General features: G+C 43.0%; 1 protein-coding gene across 5 annotated transcripts in view; it reads left to right on the top strand.

The window, feature by feature from the left end:
• Window positions 1-16,151, top strand: part of LOC141166361 (tetratricopeptide repeat protein 24-like) — a 286,609-nt gene extending 270,458 nt beyond the window's left edge. For all 5 annotated transcript variants that reach the window (XM_073652970.1, XM_073652972.1, XM_073652971.1 and 2 more), the window contains one exon: window positions 6,446-16,151. In XM_073652970.1, the coding sequence (XP_073509071.1) occupies window positions 6,446-6,498 (53 nt within the window). In that variant the 3' untranslated portion in view covers window positions 6,499-16,151. The remainder of the gene's footprint in view (window positions 1-6,445) is intronic.
• Window positions 16,152-22,351: the final 6,200 nt, after the last annotated feature.

Genomic DNA, 22,351 nt, shown 5'->3' with positions numbered 1-22,351 from the left:
TCAGTGGGGTCCTTCTATGATCTTTAGTTCTTTCCATACATTTTCTTTTGGATTCAGGTCCAATGATTGGCTGGATCATTCTAGCAGCTTTCTTTTCTTTCTCTGAGACCAACTGAGAGTTTCCCTGGCTGTGTGTTTGGGATCATTAGCTTGCTGAAATGTTCACCCTCATTTCATCTTCATCATTCTGATAGATGGCAGCAGATTTTTATCAAGAATGTCTTGGTACATTTTTGTCCATTCATCCTTCCTTAAATTACATGAAGTCTGCCAGTGCCGTATGCTAGAAATACTTCTATCAATGCCATCAGTATGTTTTGCAACAATAAGGTTGTGAAGGTATTAAGGCAGCTCACTGGTTTTACTCATCATTTTTGGTGTGGCACCTTGGTAATGAGACAGCTTTTTATAGGCCATCATTTGAACCAGCTGATATTATTTTTCACTAAGTGGCAGGATTGCTTTCTAATTACTGATTTTTGCACCTCTCTTACTTCATGTGTTCAATACTTTTTTCCTGTGACATTTCTCAATATTAGTCAAAAAATGGATGCTGGAACATTTCAGAGGACTGCGCTGTGGGAATGAAGAGCCTTGGTATTCTAAAATTGTTTTCATTAATACTAATGTGTCTTTGCACCTTGAGAAAGGCGCTTGTCTGGCGCAGAAACGCATTGGTATTATTAAAAACCGTTTTGGAATCCCAAGGCTCCTCATTCCGGTAGCACAGCCCGCCTAAACATGCCAGCATCCATTTTTTGCCATTATACCCCTGAAAGAACTATTTCCTCCAGCCATGGGGCAGCAGCAGCAGCAGCTTTTCATGCTTTTATAGGTGTTTTGCCAGCACACAACACCTTTAGATGAGTACTGCCATCGAACATACCTATCCTTTGCCAGATGATATTGCCCTCTTTTGTGTGTGCTTCTGTCCCTCTCCAGAGCTCCTGAATTTCTCATTATTACATATAACTTAATTTATGGACATCTATGGTTTGATTTTTTTTGCCTGTGTGGATTGAATGGGTTGTTACGACATCTGATGAGAATTTCATGTAAAGGGCACCTGTAGAAATACTGTATATTTACTTAGAAAATTGGTGACGTGTTCAATAATTATTTCACCCACTTTATACATCAAATAGAGTACACGAACACGATGCAAACTTGTCCCAACACAAGTTTCACTCAGCATGGTCAAGGAACGTGGAAAGAATAAGTAACTTGTGCGGGAGATTTTTGAAATCTCATTTATTTGCCAGTACAGTAAAATGTTGCATTTTTTTGCAGCAAAAATTAGCGTGAGAAACACAGCACAAATGCAACATGCCTAAGGCTTATAATTGTTTATGATTCATTTCCCCATCAATGAATTAAGTTTCACTAAACCCATTGCCATCATCTTCTAGGAACATTAGACATGTCTTCCCTAGAGCCCTGATCAGGAGAAGAAGACTCTTCGGACTTATCTGCTATACATAAAGGAACAATCACTTGTATATGATTACATATTTACACAGAATAATCAACATAAAGCTTTATTTTCTATTTTGCTACTGCCTTCTAATCAAAATGGCTTCTAAGAAAGTCCTTACTGATAGCTGGAAGAGCCGGGAAGACAATGTAGATAATTCTTCTGTGAAGCAGAGAGTGACGTTTATTCAGAGATATGAGACAGAACAGGATGCAGGCAGGCAAAGTATGCTGACGCGCACAGGTCTCCAGATCAGCACAGCAGCATTGGTATATTTGACAATGGTCTGGCGATTATATGGCGATGGACTGGCCTTGGTCTGGCGATAATATGGCGATGGACTGGACTTGGTCTGGCGATAATATGGCGATGGACTGGACTTGGTCTGGCGTTAGTATAGTCCCAGCCAACAGTATCAGAGCCTTTTTATATATGGCTTAAACAAAGGAACTATATATTGCAGTAAAGGGCGTATACATGATAACATCATACTCCAGAGAGACGTGTATTTTAGAACAACCAAAAAAGTGGTAATACTACATGACAATGTTTATGAGTATTATACCAAAATCCATTGCAATCCATAAATCCCCTTGTCCCTTTTAACTAATGTCATTTTCCCCATAATTCTCCACATATTGACAACTGTATTGTCCTTGTCCTTGTCAGAGACACTACTTACTACGATATAACACCACTTATTTACTCTTATATTGCCCTGAAGGTGAACCTATTAACCTTTGTGTATATCAACTATACCTGCTAATGGCTCTGATGTCATTTTATAGCTCCATTGTGTGTAAAGCTCCCAGAATTGCATCTCAATAGCTGCAAAACTTAGTTCAAACTTTGCGCAAGATGGCTGCTAGGTTTAACATGACTGTTCAGAATATTAGGACTTCTCATTCTCTTACAGGCTTACTAAACCCCAATGACTGTTAGTTACACTTCTCTGATCTATAGGAATGACCAACAATGGCCATATAGAGATAAACATACATTGTTTTGATTTTTCTCATATGCTAACTCTGTCCAGAGGAGACAAACAAAAGAGTACAATGTCCAGATCACACCATAAAAGTCATAAACAGTTTTCATGGTTATTCCCATGCCATGGCAACTTTTAAGTGAATTGTAGTCTATGTTGCAACTAAGGATAGGAAAAGCGTATTTAAAAATGCCTGAAAAGTAAATGAACAAGAACGAGTGTGTGACTTAAGATTCAGGTATTTTTTTGTACTGTTTGTATAACGGTTTTCAGTTATCTGTGCCATCCCTATTAGTAGAATGTGCCCCATTTTTGGTCGCGTGACCTGTCACATGACTGAATGACGTCATGGAAGGTCCTTTTACCACCGCGAGCAGCCAAAGAGCCAGCAGCACCGCCAGAAGCAGACCGGGGGCCATCAGAAGGTGAGTATAATGGTTTTTTTTTTTTTTTAAATTCTTTTTTAACTACAGGTACTATGGTACCCGGATCTGGAGGAGAGTTTTCCAGACCTGGGTACCATCCGCGCATTGAATCGCATAATATCCGCATGTGTACGTGTAGTCATGCAAATGTTATGCGGTCCAGTGTAAGTTAATGGCAGCGATTTTGCCACGATTCCGCAAAATTAATGGTCGTGCTGCAGATTTTTCCGCAATGATAATCTGCAGGAGAAATTTCTGCAGCATGTGCACAGCACATGCGGATTATCATTGGGAAACATGGTAGACAACTTGACATGCATTTTTAACGCGTTTTCGCGGCAGAAATGCAGCTGCGGAAACGCATTAAATCCGCATCGTGGGCACGCAGCCTAAAAGGATTCACTTTGTCGGTTTCTAATCACGTGAGGTCATAGACCTAATGGAAAAGAGAACAATTAGCTGGGTAAAAGGGCAAAATGAATCATTGTACGTACACAGTGCTATATAATGTGATGACGGCAATATACACTGCTCAAAAAAATAATGGGAACACTTAAAGGAGTTGTCCAGTACTTTTATTATCTCCCCAATGTATTAACCCAGTGTTTTTGTAATTACCTTTAGTTGTATGTATTGCCTGTGAGCGGCGCTATCACTGGCCGCTCACAGGTATCACGTGAGCCCCGGCTGCAGCCGGCTCTGACATCCACTGATGTCACGTCAAGTTCCGGATGCAGCCGGGCGTGACTCAGTGCTGTGTTCCACGGTGAGTGATGGGCTGTGGGCGGGGTTACCCCACGCGTCACACTCAGCATCCCCCGCACGCTTTCCCTCTCTTCATTCATTGGGAAGGCACGTGGTGGATGCTGGGTGTGACACGCGGGGTAAACCCACCCACAGCCCAGCATCTACTGCGGGGAGTGTGTCACTGATGTCACGCCTCACTTGACGTGACATCAGCGGAAGAAAAAGCACGCTGTCGTCGGGGGTCACGTGATGCCTGTGAGTGGCGAGCAATAGCGCTGCTCACAGGCAAGAAGGACAACCAAAGGTATTTACAAAAACACTTATGGGCACAGGGTAAATAGATTGGGTAGATAATAAAAAGTACTGGACAACTTCTTTAAACAACACAATGTAAATCTAAAGGCCCCGTCACACTTAGCGACGCTGCAACGATCCCGACAATGATACGACCTGTCAGGGATCGTTGCTGCGTCGGTATGTGGTCGCTGGTGAGCTGTCAAACAGGCAGGCCCATCAACGATCAGGGGAGCAGCGACATAGTGGAAAGAATCTTTCCACGATGTCCTGCTCCTGGTTACCAGCCTGCTGAAGCAGGAGCAGGCTGGTAACCATGATAAACATCGGGCTACTAGGGGCACACGCGCACCTAGTAACCCGTTGTTTATCATGGTTACCACTCTGCTACGGTGAGCGGGATGTTACCGCTCACTTTAGCAGGCTCGTAACCATGATAAACAACGGGTTACTAGGTGCGCTTGTGCCCCTAGTAACCCGATGTTTATCATGGTTACCAGCCTGATCGCTGCTCCCGCTGGTCACACAGAGATGTGTGCTGACTAGCGGGAGGGCAACGACCAAAAAATGGTCCAGGACACTTTGCAGCGATCAGCGACCTCACAGCAGGGGCTTGATCGCTGCAAAGTGTCACACATAGCGACATCGCTGGTGAGGTCGCTGTTGCGTCACCAAAACCGTGACACAGCAGTGATCTCGCTAGCGATCTCACTATGTGAGACGGGGGCTTTAGTCAATGACACTTCTGCGAACTCAACCTTTCCAGTTATGAAGCAACACTGATTGTGAATCAATTTCTCCTGCTGTTGTGCAAATGGAACAGACAACAGGTAGAAATGAAAGGCAATTAGCAAGAATCCCCTTATAAAGGAGTGGCTCTGCAGGTGGTGACCACAGACCATTTCTCTGCTCTCATCCTTTTTGGCTGTTGTTTTGATCACTTTTGCATTTTGTCATTGCTCTCACCTCTAGAGGTACAGTAGCATTAGGCGGTGTCTACAGTACACCCCACATAAGTTGCTCAGGTAGTGCAGCTCATCCATGATGGCACATCAATGCAAGCTGTGGCAAGAAGGGTAACTGTCTGCCAGTACAGTGTCAACAGCATTGAGCAGACACCAGGAGACAGGCCAGTACACCAAGAGATGTGGAGGGGGCCTTAGGAGGGAAACAACCCAGAAGCAGGACCTCTACCTCCTCCTTTGTGCAAGGAGGAACAGGAGGAGCAGTGTCAGAGCCCTGCAAAATGACCTCCAGTAGGCCACTAACATCCATGTGTCTGCTCAAACTGTCAGAAACAGACTCCGTAAGGGTGGTATGAGAGCCCGACATCCACAACTGAGTGTTGTGCTTACAGCTCAACACCGTGCAGGGTGATTGTCATTTGCCAGAGAACACCAAGATTGGCAGTTTCGGCATTCGCGCACTGTGCTCTTCACAGATGAGAGCAGGTTTACACTGAGCACATGTGACAGGTGTGATAGAGTCTGGAGATGCCGCGGAGAACGTTCTGCTCTCTGCAACATCTTCCAGTGGATCAGTAATGGTATGAAGAGACATTACTTTGGAGGGCCGCATAGCCCTCCATGTGCTAGTCATAGGTACTCTGACTGCCATTAGGTACTGCGATGAGATTTTCAGACCCATTGTGAGACCATATGCAGGTGCACTGGGCCCTAGGTTCCTTCTGTGGCTGAAGTGTCAGCAGTTCCTGCATGATGAAGGCATTGATGCTTTGGACTGGCCTGCCCGTTTGCCGTTAGCCTTGAATCCAATCGAGAACATCTGGGATATCATGTCTCGTTCGATCCACTAATGCCACATTGCACCACATACTGTCCAGGAGTTGACTGATCCTTTAATCCAGGTCTGGGAGGAGATCTCTCAGGAGAACATCTGCTGCCTCATCAGGAGCATGCCCAGGCATTGTAGGGAGGTACGTTGAGGCTACACACACTACTGAGTATCATTTCCTTGTCTTGAGGCATTTCCATTGAAGTTGGATCAGCCTGTAATTTGATTTTCCACTTTGATTTTAAGTATCATTCCAAATCCAGACCTCCATGGGATATTAATTGTGATTTACATTGATCATTTTTATGCACTCCACTATCTAATGAATAAAGATTTGCAGCTGGAATATTTCATTCAGTGATATCTAGGATATGGTATTTCAGTATTCCCTTTATTTTTTTGAGCCGTGTGTTAATAGGATATAAATTTTGATGGGAGTACAAAGAAATGAATAAATACCATAGTAAGAAACCCAATAGCACATCTTAAAACAATTCAGCTGTTTTCTAAACATAATCTATATGAAAATGAGTACTTGGAGATGCAAATGTTCATTGGGCTCCTTGAAATGTTCTAACTTATTTTCTATAAACAGAGCCATCATGGCTTCATGTAGCTGACATATTCCAGATAGAATTTGTGGTTGTAATATAGACCTATAGTGACATAAATGAAATACTGTGACATAGAAAGTCATAACTTGAAATAAATCTGTCTTTGCAGTTGAAGCAGTGACATCACAACTTCTGACAGCTCAGCTGATGAGGAAGAGCTAAGACACAAGAACAAAAATCACTCGCCAGCTTCAAAAGTTCAACATTTTCAAAGTAATGAGGTAGATATTTTGGAAAGTGAATCTGTAACCCCATATAGCCCACAGAGAAACAAATCATCTACATTCAAAGAACTTCCAGAAGATAAGGAACAATCAAAGTACAATGCAGATTTTGTGATTAAGAAGGATGATGACAAGTTCCCAGAACAATACTTCATTAACCAGAGGAGAATCATACCTATCAAAGCGTTACAGTAATCAAACAGAAAACTTGGTATATTTTCCAAAAATCATGATTTAAAAGCTCAGATCCAAGCTCTAAAATCATGGATTCAGCTAATCTGAATATATATTTAGCTATGTCCTAATTCTTTTGTCTGCTTTACAGTTGCATCAGTCATTCTAATTTTTTGATATTTTTTATCTAATAACTACTGTGTGGTTTGGATGTTCCTGCCACTGTTATTAATATTGCTAAATATTCTCATCTTGTTCTGACCAGCAATATCTTACAGTTAATCGAAGTGTATATCTTTCAAAAGCTGGACAATATCTTTCAAAAGTTGAAAAATGATATCAGATAGCTTTGGGAACTGCTACAAGCCTTCATTTTGGTTATAGGAAGTTTCGCCCCCAGCAGTTTGCCCCCAGCAGTTCGCCCCCAGGTACATTTCGCCCCCGCACATTTTGCCCTTATCATTTCGCCCCCTATCATTTCACCCCCGCACGTTTCGCCCCCCGACCGGGGCGAACTGGGGGCGATATGTGCAGGGGTGAAATGTGAGGGAGCAAAACATCCTGGGGGCCAAATGCTGGGGACGAAATGTGCGGGGGCGAAATGTACCCGGGGGCGAATTGCTGGGGGCGAACCATCCAATTCCCCTTCATTTTCCTATATACATACATATTTGGCTCAGTAGGACACACGTTATTTCCATAGATGGTGGAATATATATGACTTTACTATCTGCAGTCCTGTGATTGGATACAGAAGTCAAGTGATTGGAATGGCACACCATCAGAGAAACATCCAATGCCGATCCAGTCACATCGCTGGTGTAGCCAATCACAGGCCTCAGCAGTTAGGTGATTAAAGAATGAAACATGATCACTACCAATCCCTGCACAGATCACCCAAGAGGCCTGCTGTGGATACACAGAGGTGAGTACGCTTCACTTTATTGATTAAAAATGTTCCTGCCATTCGCAATTTTCTTTACACGTTGGACAACCCCTTTAAGCAGCCCAACGACTTGAGATACCTGTCAGATAAATGTTGGTTTGGCTGACAGCTATTGCTTCTGACTCCCTCAAATAAATGTATGAATGGCTCAGCATGTGTTGTCAGTGGGAAGAGGGAAACAAGTAAGTGCCAGACACAACTTAAATAGTCTCCTAGTTCCCTCATCTTTTTATGTAATATGTATGAGCACCCTTAGGCTTAGTGCCCACGATGCAGAAATGAAGCAGAAATTTTCCTGAGCATTTCTGCATCTCCTTTGCTGGAAAACGCATGTTGATTTTACATACGTTTTTGACGCATTTTTGACGCTTTTTTGATGCGTTTTTGTATGCAGATTTGCCATGCGTGTTTCCAATGCATTGTATAGGCAAATCCTCAAGCAGAAATGCACAAGAAATGGTCATGTCCGGATTTTTTCTGCAACTAAAATCATCACAGAAAAAATCCTGAACATGTGCACAGAACTTGCAGAATGTCATAGGAAGTCATGGGATAAGGTATACAACGCGTTTCTGGTGCGAATCTGCAAATCGGCACTAAAAAAACGCACCAAAAACGCATTGTGGGCACACAGCCTTAAAGGTATGTTCTGCTCTATAGACACAAATCAATGTACAGTATACAATTACAGGCTTAAAGTTAGGCAGTGAAATCTTGGATTTTATATGGAGTTAAGAGTCTTTATTGACATTAACAGAAATGACTTCATCGTTGGTAATTGAAGTAATTCCCATCCTGTTACCCAATCAAGAATAGACATGCTAATCGGACTACTTTTTAGAATATACACAAATTATTACCATATAAGATCCAAATTTGAAGCTGTAGTAATGTTTTTCAAACTGAATAAAATATCTGTTTTCTTGATATGAGTGACTGCCGATGATCTGAATAATTCACATACAATGCGATTAAAGTCAGTCTGATCTAAAATAGCAAAAACAAAAAATGAAAGGAAAAACATAAGCAAATTTACAGTTTTAGGGTATACTATGAAATTATACTTTCTAGAATGGATTTTATAAAATGCATATTTACCATTAGTTTGAGAATCTGTATATTCTATATAGATAAGGGGGGATTGTTCCTCTGTGAAGCAGAGAAACAAAAAGATGGCCACACAAGTTCAAAATTGTAAAGAAGTAAGAAAATTCCTTTATTAACACATGTAGTAAACACAAATTACAAAGATAAATGCGGACGACAGAGTAGACACAGAGTGCTGGATCCACATGAATAAAACAATGCTAAAAACTGTGACACAGCGCCCGAAAGGTCAGCCTATATAGCAAGTGGAAATATAAGGGGGACAGCGACAGGGTCACATGTATTAATAAATATATACCACCCATCATGAATACCTTTTACAAATAGTACCCCCAAAACAATAATATCCCATCACAATCAAAATACCCAGAAACAAAAGGGTTAAAACCCTTATACAGATGGAAGTAATACAACCAATTGGTCATAAATAAGCTAAAATAGCTATGTACCTGGGTAAGGCCACCAGACAGGCTCTGCTACCGTCACCCCGACGCACGTTTCGGTAGGAAAACCTTTTTCAAGGGGTAATACTGCACACCAACTATCCACCTTTTATACCCCCACATCCATATCTGCAGCGTGCACATGTTGCACAGTAAAGCGGAAGTGCCATGTAACTGACTTCCTGTTTCACTCACTGCATGTAACTGACTTCCTGCCTCACTCACAGCGTCTCCATGGAGAGGCGTCAACAGCCCTGTCATGTGGCTCCAGGCTCCACCCCCTCGCTTCACATGATCAAGCCCAAGTAACTGACTTCCTGTCTCACTCACTGCTTGTAACTGACTTCCTGCCACATTCACTACGTCTCCATGGCGAGGCATAAACAGCCCTATCATGTGGCTCCAAGTTCCACCCCCTCACTTCACATGATCAAGCCCGAGTAACTGGCTTTCTGTCTCACTCACTGCATGTGACTAACTTCCTGCCACATTCACTGCGTATCCATGGAGAGGCATCAACAGCCCTGTCATGTGGCTCCAAGTTCCGCCCCCTCGCTTCACATGATCAAGCCCAAGGTGCCACCCCCATGATCATGGGATATAAACACCACCGCTGCCCGGCCAAAAATGACGCGGAAACTCCGCCGCACCACAGGCGCACAGCGGCGTCGGCATCACAAGGACGTCGAGAGCCACTGGGCGCATGCGCGAAGCGGAGGGACCGCGTACCGGCCAGACAGCGATGGCGTGCACCGGAGCCACCACCAAGGCACCTGACAGCTGGCAGAAAACAAAGACAGGGAACGAAAGAAGAAAGATTTAAAGGAGAAGGAGGAGAGGACAAAATTGACTCAGGTGGAACATAGGAGGCAGACAAGAAAGGGAGCAAATAGGAAATGTGTATACAAATAAGTACTGCAATCAAAAGTATTACCATAATAGATGGAAGACATATATATATATCCAAAACTGTTAACCTATATCCATATCAGTACATACAATATAGAGTACATAAATATCAATCCCATTAGAGCATTGTGCAATACAATCTTCTGCAGATTCGTCTCATTAGAAAAAATAATACATTGATGTAACAGCAAAAACCACATATATCTCTCAATATATGCTATATCAGTGAATTATGCAATCATCTTCTCATGGTGTCTGCAAGACTACATCATCATATATATATATTCTTTTTTGCATTTCAGATTTTATCATTGTTCTTATTTTAATGCTGCACATTGACTCTCCACTAGATTGTTGCCCGTGACATATTATCTGCCCTGTTACCAGTGATGAGTGAGTTGCCCTTACCTCCCGGTTCTCCATTGTTTGACATCATGCAGCTATCTACCTGGATTCCATGGAGGATGGTGATGATGTAGTCTTGCAGACACCATGAGAAGATGATTGCATAATTCACTGATATAGCATATGTTTGCATTAAGATTGAGATTATGTAAATAAACTAGTCATTTCCAGAGAATTATTCTGTAAATCAAATCACTCCACATTATGCAAGTCACCATTATAAATAAGGATTGTGTTTGCGGTTTCCAATTCAACATCTGATTCAAGAAATTATTTGTAGAAGCTTTTGTGTATATTTGTGCATTGCCTTCTAATTATTCTCAATAAAATGGTGAAGCCACAAATGTCCAGCACTACAGACTGAGGGAGGCAAAGTGGCAAGATAAAAATCCTCTTCTTTGGCACTTATATGGGCACAAAGTTGCTCCTTACAAATAGAAATTTGAATAGGTCTGAAGCCATGGAGAAAACCATCAGATATAAACTATATGTTGAGACAGACAAAAGCAAATGTTTCCTCAATTAACTGGTTTAATTTCATTATGTATTTGAGCTTTGCTCTATATTTTCCCCTATTTAGAGCAAAGATGGAATAATGTCTATCATATAAGTGACCAGGGGCATACATAGAAATCATGGGGCCTCATAGCAGAAGTTCTAATTGCCCCCCCCCCCCCCCAAACAAAAAAAAAATATTTGGTGGGGTCACAGTAGAGCATATCTTACAACTTTTCAGCCCTTACAAAGTCCTTTTCCTCCTACTGAAGCCCTAGATTCCCCTTTCATTGCACCCATGAAGTAGGAAGCTAACAAAAGTGTCACACAATCACTGTATGATACCCCATAGTGAATTCCTCCACAGTACCCTCCACACGCATAGTATGATGACCCTACTATACCCCACCTCAACTCCCCGAGCAAACTACAGTGACCTCAACACAGTATGATCCCCCAACTGTGAACACCACACAGTCTTTCATGCAGTATAATGGGCCTACACACAGGATAATGGCCCCACATCTCACCACACTGTATAATGCCCCCCTCTAGCCCTCCAAACAGTATAACGGCTGCCACATAACCCTCCAAACAGTATGATGGACCCCACACAAACCTTCACACTGTATAATTGCTTGTATACAGTATAATGGCCCCACATAATTCTCCATAAAGTATAAAGACTCCCACATAGCCCTCCAAATATTATAATGGCCCTCACATAGCCCTCCAAATATTATAATAGTCCCCACATAGCACTTCATAGAGTATAATGGGCCCCATAGTCCTCTATATAGTATACTGCACCCCATAATCATCCATATAATATAATGTACTCCCCATAGTCCTCCATATTGTATAATGCACTCCCCATAGTCCTCCATACAGTATAATGGCCACCACAATTTAAAAAATACAATACACACTTCTCCTTCTCATTCCCCCAATACTCCGGCCTGTGCAGCGAGTGCTCTGAAGTGCCGTACATCTCAGAGCAGCGAGCGACATGTAGTGACGTCATCGTGCCCTCTGCGCTGAGACGTCAGACTCTGAGGAAGAATGATGGAGGAGGAAGCATCAGCTGATGCTCCCTCTTTCATCATTACTTTCGACTGTATCGGTATCAAGGATGCCAATACAGATGAATGTGCAATAACAGGCGGGGGGGGGGGCTCCAGCACTGGCACTGGACTCCATAGAAGCTGCGTGACCTGCCACCATTGGTGGTACACCACTGACAACTGTAAGTGACATTACTAAGAAGCAGTTCTTTCTTATATAGAACACTCGGGAAATACAGTCATTCTTCATCATACAATTCAGTTTTTCATGTTTTTCATGGATGCTCAAAATAATCTCCTAGCGCTATTTCAAAATGATAATATGATCTTTTCCAGTTTATATTAAGGTGACTGGACTGACACTGGGTAACATAGATTATATTAGGTAATTGCTCTTTATACTGTCCTCTGGCATATCATAATAATAATTTTTATTTATATAGCGCCAACATATTCTGCAGCACTTTACATGGGGGCTAAGGATCAGTCGGATCGTCTGGGTTAGAGCATTCCAGAGAACTGGCACAGGACAAGAGAAGTCTTGGAGACGGAGGTGGGAGGTTTGGATTATGGGGGATGTTAGTCTTAGGTCATTGGTAGAACAGAGGGCATGTGTAGGGCGACAGATAGAGATGAGAGAGGAGATATACGGAGGTGCAGAACTGTGGAGAGCTTTGTGGGTGAGAGCAATGAGTTTATATTGGACCCTGTAGTGAATGGGTAACCAGTGTAATGACTGGCACAAGTTGTAGGCATCGGTGAAGCAGCTGCACAGAAATACGACCCTGGCTGCCGCATTCAGGATGGATTGGAGAGGAGAAAGTTTGGTAAGAGGGAGACTGATCAGAAGAGAGTTGCAGTAGTCCAGACGAGAGTGAATAAGAGCAACAGTAAGAGTTTTAGCAGTTTCAATGGTGAGAAAAGGTTGGATTCTGGAGATGTTTTTAAGATGTAGATGACAAGAGCGAGTGAGTGATTGGATATAGGGAATAAAGGAAAGTTTAGTGTCGAATATGACCCCCAGGCAGCGAGCATGCTGCTTGGGAGTTATAGTTGAACCCTCCAAGGTAATTTCGATGTTAGGTTTAGTTAGGTTAATAGAGGGGTGTAACACAAGAAGTTCAGTTTTGGAGAGATTCAGTTTAAGATAGAGGGAGGACGTGATGTTAGAGACAGCAGACAAACAGTCCTTGGTATTTTGTATTAGGGTAGGGGTGATGTCAGGGGAAGAAGTGTATAATTGGGTGTAGTCAGCATAGAGATGATACTGGAACCCAAATCTGCTGATTGTTTGTCCAATAGTGGCAGTGTATAGAGAGAATAGGAGGGGGCCTAGGACTGAGCCCTGCGTAACCCCGATAGTAAGGGGGCGAGGAGAGGAAGAGGAGCCGGCAAAAGATACAGTGAAGGAGCGGTCAAAGAGATAGGAGGAGAACAAGGAGAGACCAGTTTCCTTGAGGCCTATAGAGCGGAGCATAGTGAGGAGGAGCTGGTGATCCACAGTGTCAAATGCGGCAGAGAGATCCAAGGGAATCAGCATGGAGCAGTGACCTTTGGATTTAGCTGTTATTAGATCATTAGAGACTTTAGTGAGGGCAATTTCAGTGGAGTGTAAAGAGCGGAAACCAGATTGTAGAGGGTTGAGAAGAGAGTTATTTGAGAGATACCAGATTAGATGGGAGTGTACCAAGCGTTCCAGGAGTTTAGAGATGATAGGAAGATTAGAGACAGGTCTGTAGTTAGCAGTGCAGTTCTGGTCCAGGGATGGCTTTTTAAGTAAATGGGTTATGATGGCATGTTTAAATGAGGAGGGAAAGATACCTGAAGAAAGAGGGAGGTTAAATATTTTAGTCAGGTGAGTTGTGACCACTGGTGAGAGAGACTGAAGGAGATGTGAAGGAATGGGGTCACTGTTGCAGGTTGTAGGCCGAGAAGAAGTGAGGAGCTGGGTAACTTCTTTTTCTTTAAGAGTCTCAAAGATGGCTAGTGAGCTTGAAGTGCGGCAGGGAAGGGCATCCAGGCACTGGGGAGATTGGGCTGAGATGTCCTGATGGATGTGGTTAATTTTTTCTGGAAAATAAGTGGCCAGATCCTCACCGCTGAGGTTGGTGATGGGGGCCTGTGCTTTAGGGCTCAGAAGGGAGTTTAAGGTTTCAAAAAGTAATTTTGGATTGTTGGATGGTGAAGGGATGAGGGTGGTGAAGTAGGATTGTTTGGCCACATGAAGGGCAGAGTTATAGGTTTTGAGCATAAACTTATAGTGGTTGAAATCCTCTGCTAAAAGAGTTTTTCTCCACTGAGCACACCTTGAGAAATGCTGAAGAAAATGTGTTTGCATTGTGTGCCAGGGCTGCCGTTGTCTGTGTAGGGTCTTTTTGCGTGTAGAAGGTGCCGCTTCATCTAGGGCACTCTTCAATGTATTATTGTAGTGTGACAATGCTAAGTCTGAACAGGAGAGGGAGGAGATTGGGGCTAAAGATGCGTGGAGATTGTCCATAAGCTGCTGGGTGTTAATGCTATGTGTATTCCTATTCCTAAGTGTGGTAAGTGGGGGTGTCCCGGGTGAGGAGACAATTCTTGACAGAGAAGGAAAGAAGGTTGTGGTCCGAGAGCAGGAGAGAGGAGTTAGTAAAGTCATGCAGCGAGCAGAGATGGGAGAAAACCAGGTCCAGAGTGTTCCCATCTTCATGCGTAAGAGCATTAGTAAACTGTGAGAGGCTGAATGAGGAGGTTAGAGAAGGTAGATGAGAGGCAGATTGGGAGAGGGGATCATTGATGGGGATGTTAAAGTCTCCCATGATAAGGGTGGGGATGTCACAGAATAGAAAGTGAGGAAGCCAAGTGGCAAAGTGATCCAGGAACTGACAGGAGGAGCCTGGAGGGCGATACACAAACGCCACTCGCAGGGAGAAGGGTTTAAAGAGTCTGACAGTGTGGACTTCAAAGGAAGGAAACATAAGTGAGGGAACCAGGGGGGTGACCTGGAAAGCATATTGTGATGAAAGGAGCAAACCAACACCTCAACCAGGTCTGTTCTCAGGTCTAGCGGTATGTTAAAATTTCAACCCACCAAACGAGAAAGCAGCAGCGGTGGTGTCTGACTGCTGAATCCAGGTTTCTGTAATAGCCAGAAGGTTAAGGGAATTAGAGAGGAAAAAATTGTGAATGTAAGTTAGGTTGTTACACACAGACCGTGCGTTCCAGAGAGCACAATGGAAAGTGATAGGAGAAGGCATGCACTGAATGCTAATAAGATTAGCAGGATTTCTATATGCAGCTGGAGGAGAGTAATGTATGCTAGTGGAGGAAGGCCCAGAGTTGGGGGAGATGTTGCCTGCGACTAGTAAAAGGAGAAAAAAGAGAAATAGCAGGTGGTGCAATGATTTGTATGAATGTTTTGAGTGCTGTATGGATGTAGTGGATGGTTTGGAGTTGGTGAGAAATGTCAGTAGAGTATCAGAGTTATACATGGGACAGGCGAAAAGTGAGGGGTGGATATGGAGAGAGTACACAGAATGTGTTAAAGGGTGGGCGAGTTGTGAGAAAGCAGAAGTTAAAAAAAATAAGAAGCAGATTGATATGACCAATGCATGATGCAATACAACTGACTAAGAAGCATGTTTGTATGCACCTTACCTGTCTCCTGCTCTGTCCAACTGCCATTGTATAACTGCATTTAAAATCTATTGCACGCGTGACCCTGCATGCATGTTATCCCTAGCCAGAGCTGAATATATTTGTAATGAAATGTCTGCTAGAATCAAGCACCAGTTGGCCACACTGAGTAATTAGCCAATTAGCACAAGGCCAGAGCAGGCATTTCTATGCAGGATAAACAAACCACTGTAGAACAGAGGGCCATAAAACAGTGAAATAGATAACACTTTAAAACAAAAAGAAAACACAGGAGCAATGAATTAAATACCATGTAAAAAATCTTGCTAGATAATATGACTCCGTTCACATTTAGATAGCACACAAATGGATGGATGAATTAAATACCATGTAAAAGATATTGCTAGATAATATGACTCTGTTCACAGTTAAGGCCCCGTCACACTTAGCGACGCTGCAACGATCCCGACAACGATACGACCTGTCAGGGATCGTTGCAGCGTCGCTATGTGGTCGCTGGTGAGCTGTCAAACAGACAGGCTCACCAACGATCAGGGGAGCAGCGACATCGTGGAAAGAATCTTTCCACGATGTCCTGCTCCTGGTTACGAGCCTGCTGAAGCAGGAGCAGGCTGGTAACTATGGTAAACATCGGGTTACTAGGGGCACACGCGCTCCTAGTAACGCGTTGTTTATCATGGTTACCACTCTGCTACAGTGAGCGGGAGGTTACCGCTCACTTTAGCAGGCTCGTAACCATGATAAACAACGGGTTACTAGGTGCGCATGTGCCCCTAGTAACCCGATGTTTACCATAGTTACCAGCCTGATCGCTGCTCCCGCTGGTCACACACAGCGATGTGTGCTGACCAGCGGGAGAGCAACGACCAAAAAATGGTCCAGGACACTTTGCAGCGATCAGCGACCTCACAGCAGGGGCCTGATCCGCTGCAAAGTGTCACACATAGCGACATCGCTGGTGAGGTCGCTATTTCGTCACCAAAACCGTGACACAGCAGCGATCTTGCTATCGATCTCGCTATGTGAGACGGGGGCTTTAGACAGCACACAAACGGATGGATGAATTAAATACCTATCTTCTAAGGCAGTGGTTAAATAACTATCCTTTAAGTCATATCCTCTAAGGCAGTGGTCCTTTATCTTTCTTACCTTGAGAGCCACATTCAGTTCTGAGAGAGGCTCGAAATCCACATCCAGAGTACCCCGACTAGTGAAATCCAGATCCCTCCTCCTGCACTCCACAATAATGACACCCAGAGCCCCCATAATTGTATAATAACAGACAGAACAGACAGAGAGCTCACACTAAGGCAGTATGCTTACATTCAAGGATTGCCACCTTACCCTCATTTGGTATTCTCACATCAAGCACTCCCACCACACTATTACATCTAACTTCAAGCAACCCTTTAACTGGCATTATCATCATATCTTCAACTTGCCATACTTAATTTATCTCTCCAACTCTTAAAGGGAACCTGACACGTGAAAAAACGCTATTAACCTGCAGATATGGGGTTATTCTGCAGGTTAATAGCGTACTGAACCTGCATGGCGCTCGTACTTTGAGCCCCACTTCCTCGGTTCGGGTTTCAGTCATGGTTCATTCGCCGCTCAGTGCATAGAGAGCAGCGCTTGTAACGGGACCCATGTCACTAACTGACAGTGACTCATCATTAGGGTCAGCTGTTAGTCAGTACAGGGGCGCAGTTACAGCCTCTGCTCTCTATGCGCTGAGCAGTGACTAAACCCACGCTGGCGCCGCCCCAACGACTGACACCTGAGCACTGCCAGGAAGAATAAAGTTCATTTCTTTCTGATTGCAGGGTTCTAAGCGTGGGCACCGGGCAGGTTTAGAACGCTATTAACCCGCAGATTAACCCCATATTTACAGGTTCACAACATTTTTTTCACGTGACAGGTTCCCATTACACCAGTATATGTGCTCCTAGATCTGCTCTTCTGTGCGAGGCCACTCAAAAAAGTTACCATCTGGAGACCTGCTCTTCAGAGGTGTTTGTTAGAGCTGGTGCTAACGTAACAAGCTGACAGCCGGGAGCCACACATCATGGGCTCCCGGGCCTCTGCTTTAAGGCAAAACATCACTAAAAGTTTTAAAAATATTTTTTTCCAAAATATGGTGTAACCTTTGACATTACCAAGGTAATTTTCTGTGTATGGTTTTTATGTTTTTTTTTTCTAAGTGATTTTACAGAATTTCTCTTTCTTTGCTTATTTTTTTAAATAAATTTTCGATATGCGTTAGTATTATAAAAGGTAGTATGTACTCTATATGCAAAATGCACCAAATTCTATAAATGTCTTTTTTTTGTTTCGTGTGCTAAGAATAAAGAAGTGCTATGTGCTGTAGTTCACAGTTTCTTTGGTCTTGTTCCCATGCGCAGTGTTCTGCGCCTCTCGCCTGTCCAGCTGTCACTTTCTGTGATGTTTTTCAGACTGAACATGTGACAGGGACAATTTGGTGAGGGCAAGAGCTGTTTGAAGAATGTCTTTTACAATGAAGTTTACATTGGAAACGACGTTCCTGTTATAGTGACAGCTCTCTTCTTGCTGCAACATCCAATCTTCATAAAATGAATGTAAACAGTAATTACAGTTGAAAGGAAAATCAAGAAGTGTTAAACTTTACATTAGCAGAAAATGAAAAAAAAATCAAACTAAAACAAAAACAACATTTAGCATTTTCATATCAAGCCACCTTTTTATCAATATATAAATTTGTACCCACTGCTGCTGCACATGCTAATCTTGTAACTTAAAAAGATATTTCTACATTGACAATATATAGCATATTAACATATACTATGAATGCCAAATGCAGGCCCCATTTCTGAGTAATCTCCTGACTGGTATTACCCTGATACCTGTCCTGCAAGGGAAGGCTGCCAGCTACATCCAAGGAGGAAAAGAATGGAAAAGTGATTGCACATGTGTGTCTCTACACATTCACTGCTATGGGAATTACAGAAACAATGGTAACTCATATGGTAGTGAATGTAGAGATATTTGTCAAATGTGGGGTCATTACTCTATTCATTCTTTGCTTATTTGAGGTGGTTGAAGGCCACTTTACTAGGTAGGCCTGGAATAGTTGTGGGTGCCAGAGGTGGGACCCACATCTCATAGTCATTTAAAGGGATTGCCTGGTGTTCTGCTAAACGTTTGCAGTACTTTATATGACTTTAGAATTCTGAATACTTATGCAGCACATTGTCAGGATTCTCCGGTACTGCTGCCGAGACACATTGTTACAATGTTTGCAGATTTTTAGCAGAACACCTGACAACCCCTTTAAGGTCATATCATATAGATATGCCCCTTATAATGGACACCTTTGCTCTGATTTTTACTGTTCATTTTTATCTTAATTACAAACTTCCTAAATAGTCTTTTCTACTATAGTTTTTGGAGCCTATCATTTCCATCACATAGCAGCTCACTGCTGGCCCTAGACGATGGCCCCAGATTCATGAAAGCTTTCACACAAGGATTCTGGAGTAAAAACTTTGAAAAGTTGCAAAATTTAGGCAAAACTTTGCGACTTTTGGCTTTTTCACACAAGTTTCTCTTAGCGCTGCCAAAATGGGTGGAACTGGAGAGCTGGGGTGGTATGGGGGCAGGGAAGGGATGCCACAAGTTGGTTTAATTCATGACGAGCTCTGGTGTCCTTTATGCCAGAATTCTCATTCCAGTACCTGTCTGAAGCAAAATTTCCACTCATCAGATGATCCAGATTCACGAAGAAGCATGAACTACTTCAAGAATAAGGAGTGTCTGACTCCAGCATGCCCCTTCATCAAGAATGGTGGGAACAATGACGGATATGATGAATCAGGAATGTTGACTTTTGTTACAATATCTGTTGTAGTAGCTGTAGAGTATCAGTTGGGTTCCACAGCTATACACCTATTAACTAAAAGGTGCTATACACATTCAGCATAATTCTAACTTTCACTGGACCAAAAACAGAAATATCATGAAATGAAGAAAAATAATTTTTGACATAATCCACCACAAATCCATAGCGGAAAAAAATAAGTTCTTCACCATCTTGCTAGGTGTTTCCAATCTGCCTAAATATCTAAGGAACCACAGGTTTTCTTACAATGGTTTCTCTGCAACTGATTTAACCATAACTTTCTGAACAGTAATCCCTAAGATCTGTTTAGGTTGCCAAACTGATATTAAGACGTAAATGCTTGGAAAGTAGAAAGCATCAATTATTAGCGTATTTAGTAATGGATGCAAATTTTACAACCTGTATACAAGCTTTAATTGTCATTCCAGCAGCTTAATCACAACGGTGAAGTATTTTGCAGTGGAACAACATTTTCTTAAGAGCATTACTACTACTTGCTTTCTTGAGATTAGTGAATGGAATTCATTTCAGTTTTATCTGAGCTGAAAATATGTTTTTATTCTACAAATCTTCATCATTCTAATAATTAGTAATGAGCGAACGTGCTCGCCACTGCTCAGTACTAGCCCAAGCATCTCACTGCTCGAGATGCTCGGCGTTCTGCGAGTATTTCCTGGTTGCTCGGCCGGGAGCTCGGGACCCCTCCCTGCATGTTTGGCACTCTTTAAAGCGCCAATGAACATGCAGGGATTGTCTGCCACACACTGTAATGCCTTAGCCATGTTGGTTGTGGCATTAGAGTGATTGGCTGGCCGCACAGCGTCATCAGGTCTATATAAGACCGGGCGTCGCCACGCTTGTCACAGTCTACCCCAGAAAGAGGCAGTGTAGGGAGAGGTGCTGCTGAGCTAGGGAGAGATTTGCTTGTTTATTAGTTAACGTAGGTATACTACAACATATATATATCCATCTGAACTAACAGTCCTTCTGAGGACTAATCCAGCTGCATCTATTCAGTGGTGACAGCGGGAGTTGGACAGGCAGGCATTGTATGTGGCAGACTGCAGTGCATACAGCACAAGAGGCTCCATTCCAGTTCTGTTTTCTGCTGCTGTTACAGATATTTCTAGAAATAGCCCCAGGTATCAGGGGCCAAGGATATATATTTTTTTATCTTAATCCTGATTATTTGCTTAAAAAGCAATCCAGAGAACACAGTTTTTCTGCTCTATTTGCTTGTTCCCACTGCAGAATACAGCCAGATCCTTTCCATATTACAGCGATAAAAATTAAGAAATTCGTAGTGAACGTGGAAAATATTGGCCTCCATTTAAATTTTGTTGCAGTGTGTCAGTGAAGTTATTGACACGAGGTCGCTGTGAAAAATAGTAACCTACAGGCCAGCTATGTAAAACTGTGGTTTTCCGTCACATGTATCACATATAAGTTCGCTCCAAATTCAGGCATTTCTGGCCTCCATTTAAATTTTGCTGCAGTGTGTCAGTGAAGTTATTGACACTAGGTCGCTGTGAAAAATAGTAACCTAAAGGCCAGCTATTTAAAACTGTGGTTTTCAGTCACATGTATCACATATAAGTGTGCTCCAAATTCAGACATTTCTGGCCTCCAATTGAATTTTGTTGCAGTGTGTCAGTGAAGTTATTGACACGAGGTCGCTGTGAAAAATAGTAACCTACAGGCCAGCTATTTAAAACTGTGGTTTTCCTTCACACATATCACATATAAGTTCGCTCAACAATCAGGCATTTCTGGCCTCCATTTAAATTTTGTTGCAGTGTGTTAGTGAAGTTATTGACACCAGGTAGCTGTGAAAAATAGTAACCGACAGGCCAGCTATTTAAAACTGTGGTTTTCCGTCACACATCACTTATAAGTGTGCTCCAAATTCAGACATTTCTGGCCTCCATTTAAATTTTGTTGCAGTGTGTTAGTGAAGTTATTGACATCAGGTCGCTGTGAAAAATAGTAACCTAAAGGCCAGCTATTTAAAACTGTGGTTTTCAGTCACACGTATCACATATCACTGCGGTTCAAATCCCGCCATTTGTAGTGAACATGGAAAATATTGTCCTCCATTTAAAAGGGGCAAGGTGCGTGGCAAGGGATGGGAAAGTGGACGTGATGGTGATGGTGCATGCAGAGGACGAGGCCGAGGCCGTGGGCAAGCTGAAATTGTGCCACAACAAACACCCACATCTTGTCGCTCGACCTTATGTCCCAATTAATAGGGGACCCCAGAACACCATTATTGAACACAGAACAGTGTGAAAAGGTTATTGGTTGGATAGCAGATAATGCTTCCAGTCACTAAGCCACCACCACCACCACCTTGCCTTCCACACGGTCAAGTCTCAGTAGCCGTGAGTCTGGACTGCATATTCCTCACTCTGATCCTCCTTCCTCCCACCATGCCGAGTGCTCGGAGACAACTGATCCCACACTTGGACACTCTAAAGAGTTGTTCACTTTTCCATTTATAGATTCAGGCCTCTCATCTGGTCCACTTGAAGCGGGGCAAGAGGAGATCGCATATAGCGATGCCCAAACTCAGGAGGAGGACCAGGGTGCAGAAGTGGAAGATGAGGTGGTGGACAATGAAGTCACTGACCCAACCTGGCAAGGTGACATGCATAGTGAGGACAGCAGCACACAGGTGGAGGGAGGTGTAGCACCACAACAGGCAAGAACAAGCAGTGTGGTGGCCGCAGACA

This window comes from Phyllobates terribilis, unplaced genomic scaffold (assembly GCF_046119375.1).
Source record: "Phyllobates terribilis strain yellow unplaced genomic scaffold, ASM4611937v1 Scaffold_11__3_contigs__length_659146591, whole genome shotgun sequence".
NCBI classification, from domain to species: Eukaryota; Metazoa; Chordata; class Amphibia; order Anura; family Dendrobatidae; genus Phyllobates; species Phyllobates terribilis.
Note: the sequence above shows the minus strand (reverse complement) of the source record. Positions and strands in the feature narration are given on the sequence as shown.